The sequence below is a fragment of the Panulirus ornatus genome, chromosome 4, assembly GCF_036320965.1.
Source record: "Panulirus ornatus isolate Po-2019 chromosome 4, ASM3632096v1, whole genome shotgun sequence".
Taxonomy (NCBI): domain Eukaryota; kingdom Metazoa; phylum Arthropoda; class Malacostraca; order Decapoda; family Palinuridae; genus Panulirus; species Panulirus ornatus.
The window spans coordinates 75,044,260-75,068,365 of record NC_092227.1 but is presented as its reverse complement, the minus strand read 5'-3'; the positions used below and the strand labels follow the sequence as shown (position 1 = coordinate 75,068,365).

At 39.7% G+C, this 24,106-nt stretch overlaps 1 protein-coding gene across 5 annotated transcripts in view; it reads left to right on the top strand.

Annotated features, from left to right (window-relative positions):
• Positions 1-24,106, top strand: part of LOC139745716 (SWI/SNF-related matrix-associated actin-dependent regulator of chromatin subfamily A containing DEAD/H box 1 homolog) — a 249,393-nt gene that overhangs the window by 96,278 nt on the left and 129,009 nt on the right. For all 5 annotated transcript variants that reach the window (XM_071656185.1, XM_071656206.1, XM_071656196.1 and 2 more), the window contains 3 exons: positions 1,246-1,439; positions 11,387-11,528; positions 16,406-16,541. In XM_071656185.1, the coding sequence (XP_071512286.1) occupies positions 1,246-1,439; positions 11,387-11,528; positions 16,406-16,541 (472 nt within the window). The remainder of the gene's footprint in view (positions 1-1,245; positions 1,440-11,386; positions 11,529-16,405; positions 16,542-24,106) is intronic.

Sequence of the window (24,106 nt, the reverse complement as noted above, 5' to 3'; positions counted from 1 at the left end):
CGTGTATGTATATACATGTGTATGTGGGCGGGTTGGGCCATTCTTTCGTCTGTTTCCTTGCGCTCCCTCGCTAACGCGGGAGACAGCAATAAAGCAAAATATAAATAATAAAATAAGAAACTACCTGTGTGAGACAATACAGTTTCAGGAAAAGGAGCTCATGTGTAATGAACCTCTTAGATTTCTACTAGAAATAAAGCTCCCTTTTAGATTCAAAAGAGGGATGGGTGGATTGTCTGCATTTGGGCTGCCAGAAAGCACTTGGCACTGTTAGTAAAGAAAAAGGGTCCTCAGGTAGGAATAAGGAAGGGACATCTATGATGAACAAAGGATTATTGTAATAGAAGAAAGTCTGGTGATATGGGAGGATAGATAAGGTATATTAGAATAATAAAAGTTGGAGGAGTAAGTATGGAAATGAAGAATGGATTAAGGGACAGCACAGCCCTTCTGACCCTGACCTATGCATCCAGAACATGAACTTGGGATAAGTCACAGAGGTCAGGAATCTAGGCATTGGAAATGAGTAATTTTAGATCATATGATATGACTAAATGAAATGAAGAAAGTAATGAGAGGGTGTATGAGAGATTTGTTATGGCAGGGAATACAGAGGGAGTGGCAGAGTGAATGAAACAATACTTTGAAGTGGTTTGGACATAAGTTACTCTCTTCATCCGTTCCTGGCACTATCTCGATATTATTGGAAATGGTGAACATGGCAAACAGGAATGGAAAAATATGAAATTAAGAAAATGCACTTGATATTGTTAGAGATACTTTTTCACATAGTCTGTCCATAGGGATACATGATGGAAAGGAAGGAAACAAAGGCAAAGAAAGGGGGGGGAGGATTGGCCCTTTTAGTAAGAAATAACCATATGTTTCAGGAAGGAGTGAAAGATGGTCCATTCAAACAGTGCATAAAGGGAAGAGTAACTGTAGAATAGAAAAGGCATCTAAGAGGGTTGGGAACTAGGGCTAAAAGTCCTCCCCTCCTTTAGTATCAATTCTTTAGCATAGGAACTGAAGAGGGGCAGAGTGAGGACTTTTGTCCTTGAAGGCTCAGTTCCTGGTGTTACCTCAATGAGGTAGGGTAGGTAAGTATTTATAGAAAACAAAAGTTTAATCTTTCCAATTCAGAAATTGGAGATGCTTTCATAATTTTGAACACATGAGCTTATTTTAACTTTTTTTTTGTATGTGTCATTGATTCTCAAGTTTTTTCCAACTCATGTCACACAGGTTACATTTGAAAGGTTACCAGCTGATTGGCCTGAACTGGTTAGTCTTGATGCATGAACAAGGACTGAATGCAGTTTTAGCTGATGAGATGGGGCTTGGTAAAACAGTACAAGCTATCTCTTTCCTCTCTCATGTCAAAGAAGTTGAAGAACCTGATGACCTTAGTTTGATTGTAGTTCCATCATCTACTTTAGGTAAGTTTTTTCCACATATTTCCTGCATGCCAAAGAAGGTGACTAAAAGGGGAGGGAGTATGGGGCTGGAAATCCTCCCCTCATTTTTTTTCTTCCCCCCAAAAAAGGAACAGAGAAGGGTGCCAAATGAATATATTCCCTCTAAGGCTCAGTCCTCTGTTTGTAAAGCTACCTCGCTAATGCAGGAGCGTTGAAAAATGCATGGAAGGTGAGAATGTTATCTCAGAGAGCAAAAACGGGTATGTTTGAAGGAGTAGTGGTTCCAACAATGTTATATGGTTTTGCGGTATGGGAATTAGATAGGGTTGTGCAGAGGAGGGTGGATGTGTTGGAAATGAAATGTTTGAGGACAATATGTGGTGTTAGGTGGTTTGATCGAGTAAGTAATGAAAGGGTAAGAGAGATCTGTGATAATAAAAGAGTGTGATTGAGAGAGCAGAAGAGGATGTGTTGAAATGGTTTGGGCACATGGAGAGAATGAGTGAGGAAAGATGGACAAAGAGGATATATGTGTCAGAGGTAGAGGAAACAAGGAGGAGCATTAGACCCAATTTGAGGTGGAAGGATGGAGTGAAAAAGACTTTGAGTGATTGGGGCCTGAACATACAGGAGGTTGAAAGAAGTGCAAGGAATAGAGTGAATTGGAATAATGTGTATAAATATGTATACGTTGAGATGTATAGGTATGTATATGTGCGCGTGTGGACGTGTATGTATATACATGTGTATGTGGGTGGGTTGGGCCATTCTTTCATCTGTTTCCTTCCACTACCTCGCTAACGTGGTAGACAGTGTCAAAGTATGATAATAAAACTAATTATTATTATTGTTATTACTATTATTATCATCGTCATCATCATCATCATCATTATTATTATCATTATTGTTATTTTATTTATTTATTTATTTATTTTGCTTTGTCGCTGTCTCCCGCGTTAGTGAGGTAGCACAAGGAAACAGAAGAAAGAATGGCCCAACCCGCCCACATACACATGTATATACATACACGTCCACACACACAAATATACATACCTATACATCTCAATGTACACATATATATACACACACAGACATATACATATATACACATGTACATAATTCATACTGTCTGCCTTTATTTGTTCCCATCGCCACCTCGCCACACATAGAATAACAACCCCCTCCCCCCTCATGTGTGCGAGGTAGCGCTAGGAAAAGACTACAAAGGCCCCATTCGTTCACACTCAGTCTCTAGCTGTCATGTAATAATGCACCGAAACCACAGCTCCCTTTCCACATCCAGGCCCCACAGAACTTTCCATTGTTTACCCCAGATGCTTCACATGCCCTGGTTCAATCCATTGACAGCATGTCGACCCCGGTATACCACATCGTTCCAATTCACTCTATTCCTTGGACGCCTTTCACCCTCCTGCATGTTCAGGACCCGATCACTCAAAATCTTTTTCACTCCATCTTTCCACCTCCAATTTGGTCTCCCACTTCTCCTCGTTCCCTCCACCTCTGACACATATATCCTCTTGGTCAATCTTTCCTCACTCATTCTCTCCATGTGACCAAACCATTTCAAAACACCCTCTTCTGCTCTCTCAACCACGCTCTTTTTATTTCCACACATCTCTCTTACCCTTACATTACTTACTCGATCAAACCACCTCACACCACATATTGTCCTCAAACATCTCATTTCCAGCACATCCACTCTCCTGCGCACAACTCTATCCATAGCCCACGCCTGGCAACCATACAACGTTGTTGGAACCACTATTCCTTCAAACATACCCATTTTTGCTTTCCGAGATAATGTTCTCGACTTCCAAACATTCTTCAAGGCTCCCAGAATTTTCACCCCCTCCCCCACCCTATGATTCACTTCCACTTCCATGTTTCCATCCGCTGCCAGATCCACTCCCAGATATCTAAAACACTTTACTTCCTCCAGTTTTTCTCCATTCAAACTTACCTCCCAATTGACTTGACCCTCAACCCTACGGTACCTAATAACCTTGCTCTTATTCACATTTACTCTTAACTTTCTTCTTTCACACACTTTACCAAACTCAGTCACCAGCTTCTGCAGTTTCTTACATGAATCAGCCACCAGCGCTGTATCATTAGTGAACAACAACTGACTCACTTCCCAAGCTCTCTCATCCACAACAGACTGCATACTTGCCCCTCTTTCCAAAACTCTTGCATTCACCTCCCTAACAACCCCATCCATAAACAAATTAAACAACCATGGAGACATCACACACCCCTGCCGCAAACCTACATTCACTGAGAACCAATCACTTTCCTCTCTTCCTACACGTACACATGCCTTACATCCTCGATAAAAACTTTTCACTGCTTCTAACAGCTTGCCTCCCACACCATATATTCTTAAAACCTTCCACAGAGTTATTATTATTATTATTATTATTGTTGAGTGATTGGGGCCTGAACATGCAGGAGGGTGAAAGGCATGCAAGGAATAGAGTGAATTGAAACGATTCGGTATACCGGGGTCGATGTGCTGTCAATGGATTGAACCAGGGCATGTGAAGCATCTGGGGTAAACCATGGGGCCTGGATGTGGAAAGGGAGCTGTGGTTTCGGTGCATTATACATGACAGCTAGAGACTGAGTGTGAATGAATGTGGCCTTTGTTGTCTTTTCCTAGCGCTACCTCGCGCACATGCGGGGGGAGGGGGTTGTTATTTCATGTGTGGTGGGGTGGCGATGGGAATGAATAAAGGCAGACAGTATGAATTATGTACACGTGTATATATGTGTATGTCTGTGTGTGTATATATATGTGTACATTGAGATGTATAGGTATGTATATTTGCGTGTTTGGACGTGTACGTATATAAATGTGTATGTGGGTGGGTTGGGCCTTTCGTCCGTTTCCTTTCGCTACCTCGCTAACGCGAGAGACAGCGACAAAGCAAAATAAATATGATTTTTTTTTTTTTTTTTTTTTTTTTTTTCGCTGTCTCCCGCGTTTGCGAGGTAGCGCAAGGAAACAGACGAAAGAAATGGCCCAACCCACCCCCATACACATGTATATACATACGTCCACACACGCAAATATACATACCTACACAGCTTTCCATGGTTACCCCAGACGCTTCACATGCCTTGATTCAATCCACTGACAGCACGTCAACCCCGGTATACCACATCGCTCCAATTGACTCTATTCCTTGCCCTCCTTTCACCCTCCTGCATGTTCAGGCCCCAATCACACAAAATCTTTTTCACTCCATCTTTCCACCTCCAATTTGGTCTCCCTCTTCTCCTCGTTCCCTCCACCTCCGACACATATATCCTCTTGGTCAATCTTTCCTCACTCATTCTCTCCATGTGCCCAAACCATTTCAAAACACCCTCTTCTGCTCTCTCAACCACGCTCTTTTTATTTCCACACATCTCTCTTACCCTTACGTTACTTGCTCGATCAAACCACCTCACACCACACATTGTCCTCAAACATCTCATTTCCAGCACATCCATCCTCCTGTGCACAACTCTATCCATAGCCCACGCCTCGCAACCATACAACATTGTTGGAACCACTATTCCTCCAAACATACCCATTTTTGCTTTCCGAGATAATGTTCTCGACTTCCACACATTCTTCAAGGCTCCCAGAATTTTCGCCCCCTCCCCCACCCTATGATCCACTTCCGCTTCCATGGTTCCATCCGCTGCCAGATCCACTCCCAGATATCTAAAACACTTCACTTCCTCCAGTTTTTCTCCATTCAAACTCACCTCCCAATTGACTTGACCCTCAACCCTACTGTACCTAATAACCTTGCTCTTATTCACATTTACTCTTAACTTTCTTCTTTCACACACTTTACCAAACTCAGTCACCAGCTTCTGCAGTTTCTCACATGAATCAGCCACCAGCGCTGTATCATCAGCGAACAACAACTGACTCACTTCCCAAGCTCTCTCATCCCCAACAGACTTCATACTTGCCCCTCTTTCCAAAACTCTTGCATTCACCTCCCTAACAACCCCATCCATAAACAAATTAAACAACCATGGAGACATCACACACCCCTGCCGCAAACCTACATTCACTGAGAACCAATCACTTTCCTCTCTTCCTACACGTACACATGCCTTACATCCTCGTTAAAAACTTTTCACTGCTTCTAACAACTTGCCTCCCACACCATATATTCTTAATACCTTCCACAGAGCATCTCTATCAACTCTATCATATGCCTTCTCCAGATCCATAAATGCTACATACAAATCCATTTGCTTTTCTAAGTATTTCTCACATACATTCTTCAAAGCAAACACCTGATCCACACATCCTCTACCACTTCTGAAACCGCACTGCTCTTCCCCAATCTGATGAAAAAATAAATTATAATTATCATTATTATTATTATTCTTTTTTTTTTTTTTTTTTTTTGCTTTGTCGCTGTCTCCCGCGTTTGCGAGGTAGCGCAAGGAAACAAACGAAAGAAATGGCCCAACCCACCCCCATACACATGTATATACATACGTCCACACACGCAGATATACATACCTACACAGCTTTCCATGGTTTACCCCAGACGCTTCACATGCCTTGATTCAATCCACTGACAGCACGTCAACCCCGGTATACCACATCGCTCCAATTCACTCTATTCCTTGCTCTCCTTTCACCCTCCTGCATGTTCAGGCCCCGATCACACAAAATCTTTTTCACTCCATCTTTCACCTCCAATTTGGTCTCCCTCTTCTCCTCGTTCCCTCCACCTCCGACACGTATATCCTCTCGGTCAATCTTTCCTCACTCATTCTCTCCATGTGACCAAACCATTTCAAAACACCCTCTTCTGCTCTCTCAACCACGCTCTTTTTATTTCCACACATCTCTCTTACCCTTACGTTACTTACTCGATCAAACCACCTCACACCACACATTGTCCTCAAACATCTCATTTCCAGCACATCCATCCTCCTGTGCACAACTCTATCCATAGTCCACGCCTCGCAACCATACAACATTGTTGGAACCACTATTCCTTCAAACATACCCATTTTTGCTCTCCGAGATAATGTTCTCGACTTCCACACATTCTTCAAGGCTCCCAGAATTTTCACCCCCTCCCCCACCCTATGATCCACTTCTGCTTCCATGGTTCCATCCGCTGCCAGATCCACTCCCAGATATCTAAAACACTTCACTTCCTCCAGTTTTTCTCCATTCAAACTCACCTCCCAATTGACTTGACCCTCAACCCTACTGTACCTAATAACCTTGCTCTTATTCACATTTACTCTTAACTCTTATTATTATTATTATTATTATTATTATTATTATTATTATTATTATACTTCTTCAGTGTCCCCCGCTTCAGCGAGGTAATGCAAGGAAACAGACGAAGAATGGCTCAACCCACCCACATGCACATATATATACATAAACGCCCATACATGCACGTGTACATATACATTTCAACATGTACATACACTGGCATATATACACATGTACATATTCGTACTTGCTACCTTCATCCATTCCTGTCACCACCCCGCCACACATGAAATGGCATCCCCCCTCCAGCGAGGTAGCGCCAGGAAAAGACATATACATATCATCATATACACATATACATACACATACACAGAAATATATATGTATACACATGTACATATTCATACTTGCGTGCCTTCATCTATTCCTGGCACTACCCCATCCTACAGGAAACAGCATTGCTTCCTTCCATAAAGCATCTCTATCAACTCTATTATATGCCTTCTCCAGATCCATAAATGCTACATACAAATCCAGGTTTTATTTAATGCGTATAGAATTGAATACAACAGTATATTTGGAGTAATTAATCTTCTTTCTTATGTTCTCAAATATCTCAGTATTATTCCAGTTATCTGTAGTACATCATATAGTACATTCAGGATTTTGCCTTCAGAGAGCATCATCAGGAATCTATTGAAAGATAGAAAACTATGTTGCAAAACTTGGATAAGAAAGTTGAAATGCAAACAAAATACGAAAAACTCTGATGAACACAGCATGTAGCACATAAAAGTAAGGGAAACACTAATCAAACTAACAGTTACATGAAGGGTTGTACAGTTTAGATACAACATATGGAAACAGAAAAATAGAAAACTTACAGTTGAAGAAAAACACAGAAGAACAATAGTACACGAGAAAGACCATCACTAAATATGCTAAGAAGGGCCAATTGAGACTGTTATTGTTCAGATGTAGAGCTGAGGTCAGGTTGGGCTTGTCTGATTCTCCCAGACCTTCATAATGTTGGACCATGTTCCAGATGCCCAGCAGTAGGACTGTGATCCTGCTGCCTAGCAGTAGAACCGTGTTCTTGATGCCCAGTAGTGGCGGATTCAGTAGCTTGTGGCAGGTTGATGACATGTCCCATCCATTTATGTCCTATTGGTGGGCCATCATAAAGCTGTATATGGCTTTGGTCTTGTTTTTCTGGATGTTGATGAAAAGTGCTTTCTCTCCAATGCGAATGGCTTCCAATATCTGCAGTCTCCTCCAATCACTGCAACTAGTAATAATTTTGATGATATTCACCAGAAACTGCAAAGTGAAGACAAGGATATCAGTCTGATAATATACTACAACAATGTGAAAGCATGCTTGCTCATCATGAACAACAAGATGTTAGGTTGCTATGGAAATGTGAATCTTTCCGATGTCAGCCCCACCATATAAACTACATTAGACATACATCATGAACAGAAGTGTGGAATGAGACTAATGAGGCAGATTATAGTGAAGGGGATGAAGGAGGAAGTGATGAGGTGAAGAGGAGATGGAATGAGTACTTTGAAGGATTGCTGAATGTGTTTGATGTTAAGTTTGCAGATTTAGGGTGTTTGGGTTGGGGAAATGTGCAAACTGAGAGTCATGGCAGGTGGTTTGGTGAAGAGAGAAGAGGCTGTGAAAGCCTTGCTTAAGATGAATTTATGGCAAGGCAGATCAAGTGTATGGTATTGGAGCTCAGTTTCTTAAGAAAGGAGCAGACTGTGTTGTTGATTGGTTGGTTAGAATTTTCATTGTATGTATGGATCATGGTGGAGTGCCTGAGGATTGGCAGAATGCAAGATTAGTGTTCAGATTACAAAAGATAAGTTTGTTGAATGTACCTAAAAAGTTGTAAGAAAGGGTGGTGATGGAGAGGGTAATGATATGTACAGAGCATCCTGTTGGAGAAAACCAATGTTGATTCAGGTGTGGTAAAGATGTGTGGATCATGTGTTTGCTTTGAAGAATGTAAGTGAGATACACTTAGAGAAACAGAAGGATTTGTAAGTAGAAATTATGGTTCTTGAGAAAGCATATAGTTGTGTTGATGGATATGATTTGTGGAAGATGTTACAGATTTATGAGGTTAGAGGAAAGCTACTAGAAGCAGTGAGGAGTTTTTGTCCTTGCGCTACCTTGCCAATGCAGGAGACAGCGACAAAGTATGATATATATAGTATATACTTTTATTTGCATTTTGAATGCAAATTAAGCACCACAAACACCATTAGCCCACCAAGAACAGATTAAGGCACATATACAAATGATTGCCTGGAGATAAGTGAGATACTAAAAGAGCAGCACAAATAGGTGCTTCATGAGCCAAAAGCCATTTTGTAGACAAGTGACCCAATTGATTCTTCCTAAACTGTAATCCCTATATATTACATATCACAGTAGGATTTTGAGAGAGCTGTTGAGAACATACCCATGCTCATCATGGAACTCTGTATTTATAGAGAAATGCAAAACACATCTGGCATGATTAGTGAATACCATCTTGGCAAAAGTCTGGACTTGGTCATCATCCTATTTTCCCACCTTGTTTAAAACTGACTCACACCACTTTGCAAAATAAAGAAAGGAGCAAAGCAACCCCCCTAAAAACTACTGACATAACATTAATGTCACACATTTATTATATTTCTGAGAGAGTCCTAAGTTATGTATTGACTGCTTTTAGTGAACTGAATAATCAGTGTAACCCAGAACAACATGGTTTTAGGGAATGAAGATCTTGCCTCTCTCGGCTGCTCAAACATTATGATAAAGATTATAGAGGCTCTGGTGAAGAAACAAAATTCTTATGTGATATGCACAGACTTCATGAAAGCACCTGTTAAATGAGACCATAATGTCGTAACAAATAACACGAGAAAGATAGGAATGGCTTGTAAAATTGGAAGATGGAAATACGTCTTGACTGATAGATCACATTTTATTTGTAAATCAGGCTATATCCAGTGTTTCCTTGGTGAAAAGTTCAGTTCCTTAAGGAACTCAACTTGTGCTCTTTCTGTTCCTCATTCATGTATCTGATTGGCACAGACACAAATCACATTTTATACTGTCTCTAACAGATGATATTAGAATAAGTTTGAAAATATCATCAGTGGAAGGCACTGAGAAACTACTAACTGACATAAACAAAGTCTTTCCATAGGTAGCAGAAAACAACTTGCTTTTTTAATGAGAATAAGTTCCAGTAATGCACTAGTTGACATGATAGTTGAAGAGACAAGTTGGCATGTGGAGCAAAGGTTGATGGCATCATCATGGGATAATGGAAGTACTAAATGGTATCTTATCAAAAGTAATGAAATTATATGGTTTATGCATTTCTTTGACAAGTTATCATTTTTCTTTGTTATTTGTGATGTCATTTACAGTCTAAGGTTCATAAAGGTACATTTTTTTATTTGTTGCAGTTGTGCATTCTTTGAGATGGCTCAGATTCATAGTAACTGTATTCCATTATGTAATACTTAAAGCAAAAAACATTTTAAACTAAAATTTGTGTGTTGTGCTTTCTCTCTGTATACATTTCATAACTGAATTTAAAAATTGATGATTTCGGAACATGCTTTGAAAAAAGGAAAAGGGAAGGAGTTAAACACTACCTCACTAGACGAACACCTATCTGAAACCATGTTCCCCAGACAAACATGAATCTTACTTTCCCATATATGCTCCGGACATCATCTGGCCCAAAATTACTGCAAACACTAATCCAGTACATCCCAGGAACCTTTATTCCCTGATGCAACTACCACAAGGAAGACGATCACTTACTTCTAAGTAGCTTAGCATTCTCTCCACACAGGTAAACACACAACACCACTATTTTTTATGACCTTTGTTCCTGCCAAGGTAAGTAAATGAAGACTTACAGAATGTTAAATCATTTTACAAATATGCCTTTCTAAATGTCACTCATTCCTGCCTATGCAATTTCAGAACTCCATAGTTCAACTCCATAATAACATGAACTTATTAGACATATGCTTATCTTCCACTCTATCCAGGAAACACCATATAATTAGTATCACAATGCCTGCTTTCTAAAAGCAGAGGGTGTTGTATAAGTGCTGTAATTATTTTTCCTTTGAATGAATGTTTCATAACTACCTGGGTTTTATTTGCCCTAATATGGAGCACTGCTTACATACCTAGGCTAGGTCTTCCTTCTCCTTCAAATTAACTAATGTGAAATCTACAGCCTTCCATATCATTGATTCTCTATGCGTTTCCTCTCATCAGCCATCTGGCCTCGATGATGTTGATCTTTGCTCCCTGCTTTACAGGTGTTATTTTGGCCACTGCCCTCATGAGCTGTGTGTGTGTCTCTCTGCCACTGTGGCCAGGAGCTTCGGTGCATGTGTGGCTGCTGCTTCCCACAGTTTCAGTGATGATTAACCTATATAATATCTCTTCATTTCCTCATACAGCATATCTTTGGAGTTTTTCTTTCATTTTTCCCTCTTCCTGTGACCTTTCTGCTTTTATAAGTCAGGTTTAGAAACACCTAAAGAGCTCAAAATATTTTCTTTTTTCACCTAAGATAGTCATGATTGGGGCCATGATTGGCTTAATTAGGGTTACAGAATGAATTTTTAAATCAGTATTTTTTTACTTGTTTCAGACAACTGGGCCCGAGAACTGGAGATGTGGTGTCCCTCTCTCTGTGCTCTTCAGTATCATGGGTCTCAGGAAGAACGACGAGCCATCAGATGTGGCATTATGAACAATAATTTGGAGGAAGAGCCAGATCTTATCCTCACTACGTATGTACTTTTTGTGTTTATTTTTGTCATCATAGATAAGCTGTAAGTCTTGATATGGATATACAGATTCTTGAGAATTAAGGGAGTTTATAATGCTCTCTCTCTCTCTCTCTCTCTCTCTCTCTCTCTCTCTCTCTCTCTCTCTCTCTCTCTCTCTCTCTCTCTCTCTCTCTCTCTCTCTCTCTCTCTCAGGGTGGGATGGGGAAGTTAAATTGCAAGTGAAGGTGTACAGACAGGACTCACTGGGATCTGTCCTTACAGTGCAAGGAAGTGGTAGGTGTACAGGAGGAAGTGGCAAGAAGTTGAAGAAAGACACATGAGCTGAAAAAATGAGCAGATGAGAGACAGGGTGAAAAAGTATTGAATTCCACTAAATTTTCAGGAGGAAAACGAAATTGTTTTAAAAAAGGTTAGTAGTGTTACAAAACAAAGAGTACAGATGGAGCAGTAGTAAAAGAAGCAGATGGGAAGTTATAACAGGTAGAGAAAAGTGAAAAGGAGATGTAGTAGGCACTTTGAAGAACTATGAATATTTGAAATGATAGTGTGGCAGATGTATTGTTATAGGATGGCAAGTGGAGTGAGAGAGAACTGCTAAGTGGTTTAGTGAAAAGAAAAGAGGTATTGAATGCCGTGTATGAAATGAAGTGTGGCAAAACTGTAGGAATGGATAGGAGAGCAGTGAATTTTTCAAGAGATAGAGTGACTGTTGTTCAGGCTGTTGATTTGGTATGGCCGAAAGTGAGCTATAAAGGCAAGGATGACAAAACGAATGATCAAATTACATAGATGTATTTCTTTGGAATATTCCTGGCAAGATGTATGGGAGAGCAGTGACTGAGAGGATGGAGGCATGCACAGAATATCTGTCTGGGGTGAAGCAGCATGGCTTCAGGAAAGATAACGAACATATGGATTGGGTGTATTGCTTGAAGAGTTATTGAGAAATACTTTTAGAAAGTAAATTGTACAAGGCACTTATGTAATTAGAGAAAGCATATGATGTGATTGACTGAGGGGGCTTGTTAAGGACTTGACCTATTGACTGAGAGGACTTGTGGTATAAATGGAAAAATATGTGGTGCAATGAGGTATTTTTTTACCAGGAAAGCAAGGTTTGTTATCAAGTAGAAAGGGAGGAGATTCTCCGTGAAGATGGTTTTGTGTCAGTCATATGTGATGTCAAGGTAGTTTTTTCATCTTTTTACAAATGGGTTGTTAAGGGAGGTAAATGTAAAAATCAAAGAATGAGAGGCAGATCTACAGAATACTGGAGATGGGCAGGCAAAAGAGGTGAATCATTTGATTATTACAGATAACATCATTCTAGTGTTAGACTTAAGAGAGAAACTCAGGATCAAAGCAATAGAGTTTGGGAGAATCTGTGGGATGAGAACATAAAGAATGAATTTGAACAAAAGTAAGGTGATGAAATACAGCAGGGAGATGAGTCAGGATGGTTTAAGAGCAAATCTGAACAGGAGAATCCAGAAGAAATGGAGAGCTTTAGAAGACCTTTGAATTGGTATTGGTAGCATATGAAATCATGGAGGCTGAAGTTAGTCATAAGGTGTGAGAGGGGGCTAAGGTTGCAGTTGTAGATAAGATTGTGTGGAAAGAGAGGTTAGTGTCTCTAGATTGGTAGCATATGAAATCATGGAGGCTGAAGTTAGTCATAAGGTGTGAGAGGGGGCTAAGGTTCCGGATGTAGATAAGATTGTGTGGAAAGAGAGGTTGGTGTCTACTAGGTGAAAGTGGGTATGTTTGAAAGATTAGTATTCCTGACAGTGTTGTATAGATGAATGTCTAGCATCATGAATACAAAAGAATGGAATAAGTGGAAAGTGTTGGAAATGAAGTATGGGGTGAGTTGATCATGTAAGCAGAAGACAATTCAGAGAGTTGACATGTGGGGTAGAAAGAATTGGAGCAGCGTAGATCAAAGTGTGACTGAACAAGAGGATGCATATGTCAGAAGAGAAGCGAGCATGGAGAAAGGGGAGACTGAGAAGATTGAAGGATGGAGGAAAAGAGGCTTTGAGCTGTATGGGTTCAAATATTCAGGAGTGTAGGAGACGTGTGGGATAGAAAGCTTTGCAGCAGTGTTGTACGCAGGGAATGTGTATCAAATGGGCTATACCAGGGCATACGAATTAGTCAGGGAAACCATAAACAGGTATGCCATTTTCATGATATATTATACATCTCTTAAAAGTATCTCGTATGTTATAGCATTGCATTATTTTTTTTTATTAATGAAAATACTTATAGATATTTTGAAGAAAACAAAGCAACTTTTTTGTGTTAGCTTAGGTAGTACAGGCAACTGAATGCCCTATCCAAGATATCTCGTCAGTGCTATTTTTTCTCATGCATGATCACCGTTTCCCTCTTATCAAGGTAGTGCTAGGAAGGGATGGAGAAAAGCTGCATCTGCTTGTGTCATTTCTCCAGCTTTCATGAAAATCGCTGAAACCCTATCCACAATCAGGCCCTGCAGACCTTTACATGGATGCGTCACAAGCCCTGATTCGTTCCAATTGAGAGCACATCGACCCCTGTTTACCACATTGTTTGAATTCACTACCCTATGAACTCATTTTACCCTTCTGTATGGTGAGGCCTCAATTGCTCAAAAACTTTTTTCATTCCAACCTTCCATCTCCAATTTGGTCTCCCTCTTCTTGTTCCTTCCATCTCTGACACATATATCTTTTTTGTCGCTCTATATATGTATCTGTATCTCTGAATCCCATTTCCTCCAAGCTCTATATATCTATCTGTATCTCTGAATCCCATTTCCTCCAAGAAACCCCTTCAAAGGGGTAACCATGACAAAAGAGTCTCTGCTTATCCCTTTCCTTACATGCCTCCCTTGCATACATTATGCCTTGCATTCTTCCACCATTTCTCTCCTTCCAGTACTCTTCCACTGTATTTCCTCATATCACAGTTGGTCTTCCTCTCACACCAACCCTTTTAACTGTGCTATCATGCACTCTCCTTGTAAACTCCCCATCTTGCATTTTTTTCATATTATGTTTCACTGACTCCTCCAACAATTAATTCCATTTGCATTTCCTGTTATACCACATCTTACATATACCCTTCCATTACTTTCTTCATTCCATCTAGTCGTAGTGCATGTTCCTGTCAAACAGCTCATTTCCATAGCTTGGGTTCTTCATTTTCACCTCTGTGACTCAGTCCATGTTTTGGCTGCATAGGTCAGGGTTGGGAGGACTGTGCTGTCCTTTATACTTTTCTTTACTTCCATTCTTACTCCTGTTCATTATTCTGTTAAGGGACCAAATGACATTTCTACCCTGTACTGCTCTCTCCCTTATGTCTCCTTCCATATCACCAAGCTTATCCAAGATAGCTCCTAAATACTTAGATTCTCTTACCTCCTCCTGTCTTTCTTACCCCATATCTGTAACATGGTTTTGGTTTAGTTTACTTTCTTATTTCACTTTTTATGGTTATGCAAAATCTATACTTTCTCTCTGTTTCCTGTCAAACACCATTACTTTACTTTTACTTACAGTTATCTTCAGTCACCTACACTTACACACATCATAAAAGATATTTACTACCTTCTGCAACTCCTCTTCACTCTTAGCAATTAACACCATATCATCCACAAACAGATTTATCACTAGCCACCATAGCTTACTGCCTCACTCCATATCTGCATCCCTTCTCCAAATTTTACTTTTGCCTATCTCATCACTACATCCATGTATATGTTATTAAGCCTTGTTGACATCACACAACACTTACACCCAAGATATTAGAGATGTACTCGTAAACCAGCTGCAACCTATCACAATCCTCTACCTGTGCAGTAAGCCAACCAGACTCCAAACCCATTACATCCAGTAGCCAACCTCACCAGACATCACCTTCTGCTCATCTGCCCTACACATACGATCTGCCTGGAGCATACTGTGCAAACTGTCCCCTGACCGCTTGCCCATTCTGATAACATACTCCACCTAGTCCTGACAGTGTCACTTTCACGAACTGCAGGAAAGTAGACTGGCCAGCCTTCACACAGTACAAGGCAACAATGCTCCAAAACTTCAGTATAGATGATTTCCCATCCCAAAATCATGCCTTCTTGCTTTATCAGTATTTCCAACTAAGCCAGAAAAAGCACATGCAAAAAACTGAGGGCATGGTAAATGCAGGCAGCATACATATAGAAGCTGTATTATAGTAGAGAATATTCAAGAGATGGGGCCCCAGAAGTGTAAAACTCCTTCCCTGTACAATACAAGGATATGGAAAGAACTATAACCCAAATTTCTCCCCACAAGTAACACACTTCATAAGACAAAGAAACTATCTCAAACAGAAGTACTCACCATTAATAGAAATCTGAGAACAAATCGAAACTCTAAATAACACTGTCACCAACCAAACCACTGAAAGGCGAACTACAAGTTGGCATGCCTTCCCTAGCACAATTTACCACAAGACACAGAGTAGCCAACTCATGGATACATTACAGAAGAACCACACATACCACACTATTTCAGCCACCACTCTGACCCATTCCAATAATATTCCTTCTCTTAAAGAACTCACAGACATACTCACCCCTGAACAGAGACAGCTGCCCACCCACCCTTTACTCCCATTGATACAAGCAATGCAGTGAACACCTTAAAGAGCTCCCCTGTAACATGCCCTGATTACTTATCAAATGCTCACATAAAACACAGCCAACAAAAACAGTGAATGGGTTTAGTACATCAGATCAAAATTTCTTTATTCATAAGGCATTCAAAATGCATTCATTAAATCCTTTATATGGTATTAATGCATTATGCTACTTCATTATTAGATTATATTTTTCAGTTATTTTTCAGATATAGTATGGTCACTGTCAATGCAGAGGACAGAGCTCTGTTTAAGAAACTTAGGTTTCACACTGTGATATTAGATGAGGCACACATGCTCAAAAACATGGCATCACAACGTTATGAAAATTTAATGAAAATTAAGGTAAGAAATAAAAACTCATTTCATGTATTGGATTGTAGATAAGCTTATTTATTGCATTGAAATCTATTGCTTTAGAGTTAAAGAAGATATGAAATATATGTTGAATACATGTTTCTGGTGATTGTTTTGTGTAACTGTATGACTCAGTTTTATAATGTATAGGACATTGTTTACTTTATCATTTTTGCATTCTTAGTTCCTAATGATGGTTTTACATGTGTATTTCGTTAAGGAATGAGAAAACATCTTACATGATTCACAATCATTTGTCTGAAGGAATGTTTGGAAAGAGGTTATTATCTCAAGAGAGTAAAAATGGATGTGTTTGAAAGTGTGGAAGTCCCAACAGTCATGTGTTGATGTAAGGTATGGGCTGTAGATGAGGAGGTATGAATGAGAATGAATGTGTTGGAAATGAAGTGTTTGGCAACAATATATAGTGTGAAGAGGGTTGATCGAGTAAGTAGTGGTGGTATAAAAAAGAGTTCAAGAGGGTTTGCTGAAATTGAAATGGTTTGGACAAATGGAGAGAATGAGGAAAGAATGGATGACAAAGAGAATATTTGTATCAGAAGTGGAGGGAACAAGAAGAAATGGGAGACCAGATTTTCAGTGAAAGTTTGAGTGCAGAAAGATGAAAGGCTTGCATAAGGTAGAGTGATATGTAAGGGGTGATTTGCTGTCAGTGAGCTGAACCTGGGTATATGAAGTAGGTGGGGGAAACCATGGAAATATCTGTAGGGCTTAGCTGTGGATAGGGAACAGTGTCATTTTCTTCATCTGCTCCTCTTGCACTATTGTTGATACAGGAAAATGCAAACAAGTATGTAAGAAAGAAAGAGAGAAAAAATTCTGAAGATGTCTTTTTGCACTCGTACCATAAAATCCTCTTGAAGATATCTTTTTCTTATTATTATGCTTTGTCGCTGTCTCCCGTGCTAGCGAGGTAGCGCAAGGAAACAGACAGAAGAATGGCCCAACCCACCCACATACACATGTATATACATACACGTCCACACACGCACATATACTTACCTATACATTTCAACGTATGCACATATATACATACACAGACATGTGCATATATACACATTTACATGATTCATACTTGCTGCCTTCATTCATTCCCGTCGCCACCCCTCCACACATGAAATGACAACCCCCTCCCCCTGCATGCGCACTAGGAAAAGACAACAAAGGCCACATTCGTTCACACACAGTGTCTAGCTGTCATTTATAATGCACCGAAACCACAGCTCCCTTTCCACATCCAGGCCCCACAAAACTTTCTATGGTTTTACCCCAGACACTTCACATACTAGATATATTTTGTGGCAGATCTTTTATGGTTCCCATTCCCCATAGCATTATTTATTCTCTCTCTCTCTCTCTCTCTCTCTCTCTCTCTCTCTCTCTCTCTCTCTCTCTCTCTCTCTCTCTCTCTCTCTCTCTCTCTCTCTCTCTCTCTCTCTCTCTCTCTCTCTCTCTCTCTCTCTCTCTCTCTCTCTCTCTCCAGTTGTCTGGTCAAGCAAGATCATGCTGAGCCACCAAGGTCACAATGCATTACCATTTACAGACAAGTGTTTCTCTTACAGATTAGTGTTCCTTCATTTTCTTTGCCTTCTCATTTATATTTGTCTGATTTTTGTATCACAGTGCCACCAGCTACTCTATCCATTTACATCCTGTGGTCAGTGTTTTATAAAGGACTTGATGGTAATGGAGAGGAATGGTGTGGTTTCAGAAGTGGTAGACCATACATATGTTAGATGTTTGCTTCAAACAAGGATGTTTGAGAACTGCTTAAGGAAACTGAAGGATTTGTATGTGTCATTTATGGCTCTGGAGAAAGCATATGATATGGCTGATAGAGATGCTCTATTTAAGATCTTACAAATATATGGTGTGTGAGGGAAGCTACTTGAAGCAGTGAGTTTTTATCAAGAATGTTAGGCATGTGTATGAGTGAGAAGAGGGGAGTACTTTGTTCCAGGTGAAGGTTGGTCACCATGTTTGTTTAATTTGTGTGTGGATTTTATGGTGAAGAAGGTAAATGCAAGACAGACCAGACAGGAAAAAGATAATTGAGAAGATTATAAACACAAAAGAGAATGAGGTCTTCAGAAACAATGACCAAATGTCAAATACAAACTATACTGTGAGAGATTAGGTGGTCTTCCACTCACACCAACCCCTTTAATTGTACTATCATATGCTCTCCTTGTAAACTCCCAGTCTTGCATTCTTTCCACATGCCCAGACCACCTCAAAGTATTACATTTCACCCATTCTACCACTCCACAATTCATTCCTATTGCATTCCCTGCCATATTTTATCTCTCATACACCCTTTCAATTCTTTTTTCATTCCATCTAGTCACACCACATGCTCTTCTCATTCCATGTCCATGTTTCAGCTGCATAGATCAGGGTTGGGAGGACTGTGCTGTCCCTTAATCCTCTCTTCACTTCCATACTTAACACCTCATGATTCCATAATTAAGACTAAATATTTGAATGATTGTACAAATGTCAAAAATGGTATACTTATCATTCTAACTGAAACATGGATGAATGAGAAAATTCAAGGTAAAGCAAATTTAGAATATGAAACCTTAAGGTCTAACAAGAGACAAAAGTATGTGAGATGGTGTAGCAGTTTATGTGATACTGTAGTTATTTCACAAGAAATGTGAGTCACTAGCAGTGAACATTCCAGCTGTAAACACAGTTAACATTGTAACATACTGACCATGGAAAATAGAATTGGTAAAGTTCAATGAATTATTAAGAAAAACTAATGCGACACTAAAGAATATAGACAAACCAAAAATAGCAATGATTTTATCCAGTGACTTCAGTTTCAGTTTTATAGAATGGGAAAAAATGGATACTAATATAAGTTCACACAAGATACCAAAACATTGGCAGATGAAAGCGTGCATGTAGACAAACTACAGAATGACCATGTGTGAGACATTCGGTTTGATTCAGGTATATGCAGGCCAACAAGAAATAATAAACTTGTTGATTTAGTCTTTATAGATGACATAGCACTTATCACAGTCATTGAAGTTACTGAAACGAGTATGTGAGATTATAGCATCATAGATTCTCTGTCTTTATCCCTGGGGATTGGAGAGAAAGAATACTTCCCATGTATTCCCTGCTTGTCGTAAAAGGCGAGTATAAGGGGAGAGAGCAGGGGACTGGAAATCCTCCCCCCTAGTTTTTACTTTTCCAAAAGAAGGAATAGAAAAGGGGGCCAAGTGAAGATTTTCCCTCTTAGGCTGAGTTCTGTTCTTAATGCTACCTCACTAAAGTGGGAAATGGCAAATATGTATGGAAAAAAAAATTCTGTGTCTGAAAACTTAAAGGTAGGATTAGACAAAGACGTTAAGAGTGAAATAAGCGAAGACATAAGTATGTAAAACAACTTCAGTTTCTGTGTAGTATGACAAAAAATGGAATGTAGCAAAACATAATAGATGACAAATTGGAATGCAGTGCAAAAAAAAAACCAGTTGTTTTCTACCATTGTATGAAAGAATGATTATAATGACTATAAGAGAAAGATACAAAGAGTCAGGAAACATTAGATGAATAGAAAAAGAAAATAGAAGAAAAACTATGGTATGCAACAAGCAGAGACAAAGTTGAACAGTTGGAGGAGAAAATAAGGAATGCAAACAAGAATGAAGTCGCATAGAATTGAACAAAGAATGGATAAAGGGAACATTATTCAATGCTTGGATCTGAATCCAAAAACACTATTTATATGCATTAATGGGAAAAGAACAAGAACTCAGAGATTGGACCATGCATGATTGGGAAAAGAACAAGAAATCAGAGATGGGGTCTTTTAGAGGTGACAGTTATTTAAAGGACTCCAAAAAGAATCTGCCAAATGCTGACTAACCAGGACAGGCCAGTAACAAGTACAAGAGAAAATGACAAAATTTATGATAAAACATTTGATGACTTTGACAAACATGCACTTCTCCATATCAGTTTATCAGAGAAAGACATAGTTGAAGCAGTCGACCAACTGAAGAGAATCCAGCACCAGGAATGGATGGAATCTAGAAGTACTTCCATAAAAGGCTAAGGGTAGAGCAGGCCAGCATTGCAGATGCTGTGGACACACAAAAAAGACATACATATCATATATACACAGTGAGGGATCTAAGTTGCTGGCAAAACAATATACATTGGTCAGCCAACATCATACATAATTAAAGTAATTAAAAGTGAAAAATGCATAATAGAGCATCATATTAACAGTGAACTGATAAAAGAGTGGTAGTACCATAACCTACGAAGGTAGGAGTTGGTAAGCAGCCAATAACCAAGGAGGTATGTTACCAGTACTACCCGCCTGGGTATCAGGAGGATTATTGATGTCTGCATAGTGAGCCAGCACTTCAGAGGTAATCAAGTTGGACTCCTATGACCCATGTAGATGTCTTTTTTCTGCCTCACCCACATGTGAACTACTATCATTCTGTCCACATACATACAATCTCTCCTTGTCACACAGAACAAATGACAACACTTAATTTACACAGCTCATTTTTCATTTTTTCTTTTTTTTTTTTCGTACTATTCGCCATTTCCCGCATTAGCAAGGTAGCGCTAAGAACAGAGGACTGGACCTTTGAGGGAATATCCTCATCTGGCCCCTTTCTCTGTTCCTTCTTTTTGGGGAAAAAAAAAAAAAAAAAAAAAAAAAAAACGAGAGGGGAGGATTTCCAGCCCCCCGCTCCCTTCCCTTTTAAAGTCGCCTTCTACGACACGCAGGGAATACGTGGGAAGTATTCTTTCTCCCCTATCCCCAGGGTTTTTCTGTTGGGAGCACTAGCCCCATCTTTTGGCAAAATGTTAGAAGCAGTAGACAGAAGTAGTAACAGGAGCATTAGGTAGAAACATTAGATAGAAGAAGTGGGTAGGAACATTAGGCAGGAGCATTAATCAGTAGGAACATTAGGTAGGAGCCTCTGCAAACACTGCACTAGACTTGCTCTCTGCCAGTGGCCTGTTAAAAGTGTTTCATTAAAGGCTAAGAAGTAGCACTTGAGTTCACTAGTTATGAAGACTTGCTGTGGCCTCCCACTTGAGGGAGTTCCAGAAGGGAATAATCATCAGAGATATAGAATAGAATAAGAAATAGTATCATAACCAATGAGATTAGGAAATGCTGCTACTGTGGTAGAGGTTCAGAAATTGGGGAAAGTTAGAATTTCAGTGCCTCAAGGGGATACTTTAGTTTTCTGGGGTATCCTAGTTACATCCTGCCTTGTTTTGGTTACTTTGTATTATACCCTTAGATGGAACAAAAGGGTGAGGTGTTCAACTTCATCAGGACTTTTTTCTTTTTTTTTTGCTTGAGGCGTGCTGGGATGTTAGTTAATCAGACAGTCTGAGAGCCCCTGACTCTGGGAAACACTGCAGGAGTTGCCCTCTGCTAATGACCTGTCAAGAACGAGGCATTAAAGGCTAACAAGTGGCACTGGAGTCCACTAGTTATGCCAGGGAATAAAAGAGACGAATAATTGAGGGTGATGGCTCTGAATGTTGATGCTGTGACTGATAAGAGTAAAAGGAGGGAGGTTATGGACAAATTTATGTTATAGTTAGATGTGCTGGGGACTGGGGGAAATCCATATCCTGAGGTAGGGTGTATGAAGTGAAAGTGGAACTGATGAATGGAAGTTATCAGGGGAAAAGGGAAAGAACAGTGTTCATTTGTGCTATCACTGAGAGTGTGGGAGGGTGTTACAGAGCACGGATGGAATGAATCAAGAATAGTGTGGCTGATTGGAATTTTGAAGTATGCATGAGTATATGTGCATATGAATATGAAGTTTTTGTCAGGTAAGGATGAAATGAAGCATTTTTGGAGAAATCTGAATGACTTAGTATGTAAATGGTTTTGAGAAATGAGAGAAAGGTGGCAGTAAGAGGTGATATGAATGCATAGGTAGGATTTAATAAAATTGGCGAGATAGTTGGTAAATGGAAGTGCCTTGAGTAAATGAGGATGGAAGTTATCTTGTGGATGTCTGTTCTGAGAGGGTTTTATGCCTTACAAATAGGTTTTTTTCAGCACAAGATGATGTACAGGTATACATGGATGAGAAACAATGAAAGAGAATAACAAAAGGGGTTTGATTGACTATGTGGCATGGATGAAAGGTTAAGGAAAAGGAAGGTTGTGATGGATGCTAGAGTTGTGAGAGGGTTCCTTGGAGACTCTGACCATTTTGCAGTTCTTGTAGAGTAGAGGTGAGGATCAGGGAGAAGTGGAGGTATGGTGTAAGGAAGAAAGGCAAGGTAAAAGTATCGGCAGATGAGAAGATGAATCTGAAAAAATGTGGGGAGGAGTTTGAAAGATGGGTGACCAAAAGTTTAGATGGAAGTGCATTAAACATAAGGATGCAGTCCTGTGTGCATGAGGTGCTTTGAATGTTTAGTGAAAGACTGTTAAATTGAAGGTTGTAGAATTACTAGTTGGATACAAGGTCAAGAGATACAAGAATATAAGGTGAAATGCATGGTCAACTAATGAGATAAGAAATGCTGTGGAAGAGAAGGAAAAGGCATAAGTTGTTTGCTTGAAAGGGATTTATCATTGGAAGTTCAGAAAAGGAGGGAAGAGTATAAGATGTGTAAGCAAAATGTTCAGAAGCTGGTAGAGAAAAGCAATGAAAAATCAGATGAAGATTTTGGAAGAAAGGTGCAGAAATAGTTTAGGGAAAATGAATTGTACTGGAAAGAGGTGAACAAGGGAAGCAGTGGATTTAAGAGTGGATATGTTTATGTGATAAGTAAGGAAGTGGAGTTGCTGAATCAAAAGGAGAATTGAAAGGAAGATGGAAAGACTATTTTGAAAAACTAATGAATATGGATGAAGTTGAGGCAGTAGTTCTTATATAGAGGATGGAAGGAGCAGGGGCCTAAAGCAAGTATTAGGTGAGAAGAGTGACAGTGAAGTTGAAGGGAGGAAAAGGCACCTGGAGTGAATGGGATTTCAGTTGAAATGTTGAAGTATGGAGGAGAAAGTGTGATAGAGTGAATGCATTTGATATGTGATTTAGCATGGAAACAGAAGGTTGTGCTTGAGGATTGGGTGAAAGCTATTATTATTCCTGTATTCAAAGGAAAAGGTGCTAAGGATGTATGTAACAATTATAGGGGAATAAGTCTGTTAAGTGAAACAGGGAAAGTGTATGCAAGGATACTGATTGACAGAGTGATGGAAGAGATTAATGCAGAATATGTGAGGAGCAAGGTGGGTTTTAAGGATGGTAGGGAATGTGTGGATCAGATTATGTGGTGAAAATGAATATGGAAAAGAATCTGGTGAAAAGTATAAAGCTGAATGCAGTTTTTATTTATGTGGAGGTGTGTGACAGAGTCGAGTAGAATACTTTAAAGGATGTGTTACAGGATAACAACTATTGAATGGTGTGAAAGCCCTCTATGGAGTAGCAGATGCATGTGTAAGAGTAGATGGAGAGTTGAGCGAAAGTTTCGGTATACTTGTGCTTGTGAGGCAGGGGTGT